Below are 6,213 nucleotides of genomic sequence, written 5' to 3' on the forward strand. Positions count from 1 at the left end.
GTGTAGGGATACGCTCTTGCTTCCAAAATCTAGCTAACAAAATTCTAGCAGTTGTAAGTATATAGATTATCATGTATTTATCTTTCCATTTGTAATTTTCCGGTATCATATTTAACAGGAGAATTTCAGGTAACAACTCAGTTTTGATGTTTGTTATTTCTATAATAATTTTCTGTATCATCTTCCAGACTCCTTGGCCTTTCTTCATCGGAAAGGTGCTCCAGGCGCATAATCGTCTTGGTTGCCCTCCTCTGGACTTTTTCCATGGTAGATTTCCCCTTAGTTTCCCTGCCCAAGACCTTTGGCAGTAGCCACTCCCTGTGCCACCAGGACTTTTTCATATTTTTTTTTTAAGCTGGCAATTGAATATCATTGTAATGTTATTGAAATCCACATATCGGATTCTCTGAATTCCCAGAAGTCTCCAGCCACCATCATTGCAGAGTGAAAGCTCGCTTTGTCAGACTTTTGACTCTTGAAAGCTCATATCCCCCAAATCTTGTTGGCCTTTAAAGTGCTAGGTAAAAGGTAAAGGTTCCCTTGCTCGAAAGCCAGTCGAATCCGACTCTAGGGTTGCGGTGCTCATCTCCGTTTCAAAGCCGAAGAGCCAGCACTGTCCGAAGACGTTTCTGTGGTCATGTGGCCGGCATGACTAAACACAAAGGCGCACGGAACGCTGTTACCTTCGCACTGAAGTGGTACCTATTTATCTACTTGCAATTTCTTGCTTTCAAACTTAGGTTGGCAGGAGCTGGAACTAGAGACGGGAGCTCACTCCGTCATGCGGCACCCGGGTCTCGAACTGCTGAACTACTGACCTGCCACAGCCTGCAGTTCAGCGTCTTCACCACTTGAGCCACCGCAGCTCCTTTTAAAGTGCTACAGGACTCCAATCTAACTGTTTTACAGCAGACCAATGTGGCTACCCTTGGAACTGCAGACATGCTTTCCCGCTTCTGTCTCCACAATGAAAGAGCCTAGACTTACTCTCTTTTTTAAAAGAAGTAAAACCTGGGAACTCAGAGAACCCCTGACACAGATTGCTATAACGTTTTAACAATATTCAGTTACCTATCAAAAAACAAAAGAGCACCAACAGTGGCAGGAGGAGGAGGAAACGGGTACTGCAGGGTACAAAAAATGGCCGCCAATCTGGGTGGGCCTGGGAAAGCAAGCTTTCTTACCCACAAAGCCACAATCCGAGGCTTTGCTGCAATACTTCCTAGAACCTCATGGCAAAGCAGGTTTGGGAAAGCTCAGAGAAACGTCAAGAGAAACCCTGCTTCCCCGAAGCTGTGCAGAAGCGGGGGGAAACCACCGCTGAACCCGGGGCAAATAGCCTGTGTGGAAATGGCCTCAGTTAACAGTTAACCTCGCCATGCTCCCAGCCCCGGGAAAGCAAAGTCTGCCTCATGGCGGGGAGGGGGTGTAATTGTCTTCACACACGGCTTACTCTCCACAGGCAGAGAATCGGCACAGTGTCAGGATGTAAAATTTCCAGAAATTTTGAAGCTCGGAAAAAAACCTGTTTTTTTCCCGAAAAAAAACAGAAATTTTTGGGAAAATTGAAAAAAAATGCTACATTAGCATTTTTTTTGTCTTTTCTAGTTTGAAAGTCATTCTGTTACTTTAGGAACATAAAATATGACTATGGACATTTTTACTTGGCATGAAATTATCACAACTAGCATATTAAAAATATAGTGTATCCAAACAATTATTACAGAATACCCACCCACATGCAAAAACAAAACCGAAACCTTTTTATTTTCTTCTGAGAATCGCACCTCCTAAAGGAAGAAATGCATCTTGTTCCTGCATTGGAGAGTTCAGTTTGTAACCTAGGACTTGCTTGTCCTCAGTGCACAGAAATTACATCAATCTGATACCATATATATATATATTTTAGAAATGATTTGGAAAATATTTGAACACCTGGTCTTAAAATATTTTATTCATCATGTTAAAATAAAACCTTCCATAATCATTTTTTTTCCTTTTCTTTTTTCAATTTTTGGGAAAAAAACAAAAAGGCTTCATGAAAAAACGGGGGGGAAACAGGTTTTTCCTGAATTTTTCCGGGCCTTCACATCTCTAGTCAGGACTGGCAATGTCAAGCTAGAACGGTGATGGTAGAATGTGCTGTCAAGTCACAGCTGACTTATGGCAACCCCGTAGGTTTTTCAAGGCAAGAGACATTCAGAAATGGTTTGCCATTTCCTCCCTCCGTGCCACAACCCTGGTATTCCATGGAGGTCTCCCATCCAAATACTAGCCAGGGTCGGCCCTGGTTAGCTTCCCAGATCTGACGAGATTGGGCTCGCCTGGGCTACCCGGGTCAGGGCCAAGCCAGAGTATCTGATTCAAATCCGTGCTCAGTCACCGGGCTGGCTCACGCTAGTTACCCTCCCCTTCTCTCAGCCTGATCTACCTGGCAGGGCTGTTGTGAGGATAAAAGCGGAAGAAGGGAGAAACCCTGTCCCCCTGCCCCAACCTCCCTGGAGGAGGAGCTGGAGAAAAAATGCAAGAAATGAACCTGCCCCCGGCCTGTTTGCTCAATCTGAGGCATGTGAGTTTTGCCAGAGGAGGCAAGAGAATCTGCAACCAGTTTTAACATGCCTGCTTCTTCTTCTGTTTTAAAAAAGCTTTATTTAACTCTGTCTCCCCATGAAAAGCAGCTTGTAAACATTAAAAAAAAAATCCAGAACAGTCGAAACAAAAACAAGCTAAAATTATAGACGGGGCACTAAAGATAGTAGGAGAAATGCAATCAAACAATTGAAAACAGACTTAGGAAGTTCTTAAAACCCGAGAATCACCCCCCCGTAAAACTGAGGATAAAAGCAGGGGACATTACCTCTTCCGCACGGTCATTTTTGTCCCTATTGCTTTGGGTCCCCCCCCCTTCCACATGTATTCTGCTCCCTTTGGGACTACTAGAGAGAGCAAAACACATGGGGGGGGGGAACCCCCCAAAGCAATAGGGACAAACGCCTTTCCCTCTTGGTCAAGCATTTGCTTTAGCTAACAGCCCGGCCAGTTAAGCATTACAAAGATGACTTCCCTGTCGTCGTCCCCCATATTACTTCAGTTTGCAATGCCTTTTCAGCGCTTGCAGTTGAGAAACCTGCGCGGGGGGGGGGGGGGGGGGGGGAGAGTCACGTTCCTTTAAAAACATCAGGCGCCCTCACAAGGCACTTCATGCAGCTTCAGGAAATGAATTAAAGGGGGGGGGGATGTGACAAACATGACAGGCCCTTCGGCCTCGTGATCTCTCCCACACAACGTTAAACTGCAGACAGCAGAAATTTAAATGGGAAGTTTCCGTGTGGGGAAAGTCAAAGCACTCACCGCAGCCTCCCAGGGACAGGAGTAGCAGACACCACAGGGGGGGAAAGAGACCGGATCCAGGCACCATCATGGCCAGCTGCAAAGCAGAGCGCAAAAGGGGAAGTCTGTCAGCCGAAAGGTGAACTCCAACATCAAAGGGGTTTTTTTAAGCATACGCACACACTTGAAACACTTCCAAGACAACAAGCGCAAAGAAGGAGACTACAGCCTTTATTCTCAACGCAATACAATAGCAACTCTAACCCAAAGTTGACAACAACAACAAAAAAGCAAATGCTATTGAGACACAATGCTTGCATTATTCTAGAACGTGCACGTGTGTACGTAGCCAGGGCCTGCACACCAATTTAAAAGCACACACATTTTATTTTTTTGCTATGGAATAAAAGAAAGAAGAGAAGAAGAAGAGATTGGATTTATACCCCACCCTTCACTACCCAGAGGAGTCTCAGAGCAGCTTACAAACTCCTTTCCCTTCCCCTTCCCACAACAGACACCCTGGGAGGTAGGTGGGGCTGAGAGAGCTCTGACAGAAACGGCTCTTTTTCAAGAACAGCTCTTATCAGAACTATGGCTTGCTCCAGGTGCAAGTGGAGGAGTGGGGAATCAAACCCGGTTCTCCCAGATTAGAGTCCACGCACTTAACCACTACACCAAACTGGAAAGGAGTCCACCAAAGGAGTCACCAAAATGGAAAGGAGTCTAAGCTGATAGTGACAGGATTGAGGGGGGGGGGTTACCCTGATTTTGCTTTTACTTGTGCCTAGACCCCCCCCCCTGCACACTGTCCCGTGAAACTAAGCCCAGATGCCAACTGACGCTGCTACGACTTCAGAGCTTCTTGCTTTGGCATGGCATAGCCCTCTGCCTGGCAAGGAATCAGGGAGGCCGGTGCTGGCTGCTGGAGGGGGGAAATGCCCTGACCCTTTAAGGGCAGCTTCAGGCACAGGGATGGGCAGGTGCAGTTTTTCATGGCATGGTGAGTCACATCCTGGTGAATCACTTCCCTGGAGGCCTCTATGGAGGGGGCAGGGCAATGTTTTACTCCAAGCAGTTAAGTCAGGTTGCCAGGTGTGTCCCCTCCCCCCCCCTACGGCCACTGGTGGGGGTAGGGTTGCCAGATCCAGGGTGGGGCCGGGGGAGGACATTGCCTTACAGCTCACCCTCCAAAGTATCTCTGTTCTCCTGGCGAATTGATCTCTGTCGTCTGGAGAGGAGCTGGAATTCCAGGGGATCCGCAGGTCCCACCTGGAGGCTGGCAACCAGTTGGCTACCCTGGCCGGGGCACAGGAGAAGAACCCCCTGATTTGGGATTGTCAGCACTAGCGGCCAGGAAAGAAGAAGAAGAAGAAGAAGAGATTGGGTTTATACCCCGCCCTTCACTCAGAGTCTCAGAGCGGCTTACAAACGCCTTCCCCTCCCCACAACAGGCACCCTGTGAGGTAGGTGGGGGCGAGAGAGCTCTGACAGAAACTGCTCTTTTTCAAGGACAGCTCTGAGAGAACTACGGCTTGCCCAAGATCATCCAGCAGGCGCAAGTGGAGGAGTGGGGAATCAAACCCGGTTCTCCCAGATTAGAGTCCACACACTTAACCACTACACCAAACTGGCTACACCAAACTGGCAAGAAGAAGAAGAGATTGGGTTTATACCCCCGCCCTTCACTACCCAAAGGTGTCTCAGAGCGGCTTACAAACGCCTTTCCCTTCCCCTCCCCACAACAGACACCCTGTGAGGTAGATGGGGCTGAGAGAGCTCTGACAGAACTTGTGACTGACCCAAGGTCACCCACCTAGCGGCATGCGGAGTAGTGGGGCATCAAACCCGGTTCTCCCGGATTAGAGTCCGCATTGTTAACCACCACACCAGACGGGCTCTCCTCTGCATCGCCACTTCCAGAGCCAAGGCACAGCACGTTCGGGGAGAGGGAAGGACCTGGTGCTTTTGGTGGGGTGGGGGGCGCATTCCAAGCAGGAGGAAAACTTAGTGCACAGCCTAGATATCAGGGCATGGGATGCTGGAGAGGCGAGAGTGTCCGACTACGGGCTCTCCGAGAGAACCAGCTTCACCTGCACCTCTCCCTGCCCAGCCAGCCTACTTCGCAGGGCTGTCGCCGAGGCCGAGGGAGAAAACCGCCCCGCCACGAGCTCCTTGGACGGGGAACAAAGAAGAACACAAAAGAGCTACACAGATAGGAAAGCACAGGCATGTAATACGATGCCCGAGAGAAGGCACAACACCGCTTTTACAACTACGAATCCCATCATGCAACGGGGCGGCACAGCGCCCGAAACCTACGATAGAATGCCGCTATGCACGCTGGGAATTGGAGTCCGCCAACATCCCGCGCGCAAACCGAGGTTCGGCTGAACGACGTCTCTTTGAGAGGTCGCGGCTTACCTGGGAGGACCGCCGGCAGCGCCTCGCCTTCTGCCCGTCCCGCGGTCTCGACTGCCCAACAAAGCCGACCTGCCGTCACCCTGGAGACCGCCCTGTATAATAAGCCGCCGCCAGACCTTCCGCCTCTCGCCCGCCGGCCACTGGCGCCATCTTGGGTGTGGCGGTAGTGACGGAATTCCAGTTTGTTCTTTTCTCGTCTAGGGTTGCCTTCCTCTCATAACGCCCAACGGGGGAAGGGCTTTAGGTAAAAATTCGAGGCGATTTGGGGCTCTTTGAAAAGGTTGCCGGGGTAGAGAGGGGGCTACACCTGAGTGGCGCCACGCCCAACATGGCCGCAGCGTGAGCCCGCCATCTTGGGTGTGTCGCCTGGGCCGTTGTTGTGGTCCAAAGTTCGCATTTGCTGAGCAGTTGCGTGTCCTCCTCGGCTGCGTGTGAACTTATCAAGTGTACCCTCTTCCACGA

The 6,213-nt window shown here is 49.8% G+C and overlaps 1 protein-coding gene across 1 annotated transcript in view; it reads right to left on the reverse strand.

Annotated features, from left to right (window-relative positions):
• CTNS (cystinosin, lysosomal cystine transporter) overlaps positions 1 to 5,928 on the reverse strand; it is a 16,173-nt gene extending 10,245 nt beyond the window's left edge. The window contains exons 1-2 of the mRNA XM_015406880.1: positions 5,752 to 5,928; positions 3,352 to 3,427 (exon numbers count right to left, since the gene is read on the reverse strand). Of these exons, the coding sequence (XP_015262366.1) occupies positions 3,352 to 3,421 (70 nt within the window). The 5' untranslated portion in view covers positions 3,422 to 3,427; positions 5,752 to 5,928. The remainder of the gene's footprint in view (positions 1 to 3,351; positions 3,428 to 5,751) is intronic.
• Between the last annotated feature and the right edge of the window lie 285 nt (positions 5,929 to 6,213).

The sequence above is a fragment of the Gekko japonicus genome, unplaced genomic scaffold, assembly GCF_001447785.1.
Source record: "Gekko japonicus isolate JY-2015 unplaced genomic scaffold, Gekko_japonicus_V1.1 scaffold1175, whole genome shotgun sequence".
Lineage (NCBI taxonomy): Eukaryota > Metazoa > Chordata > Lepidosauria > Squamata > Gekkonidae > Gekko > Gekko japonicus.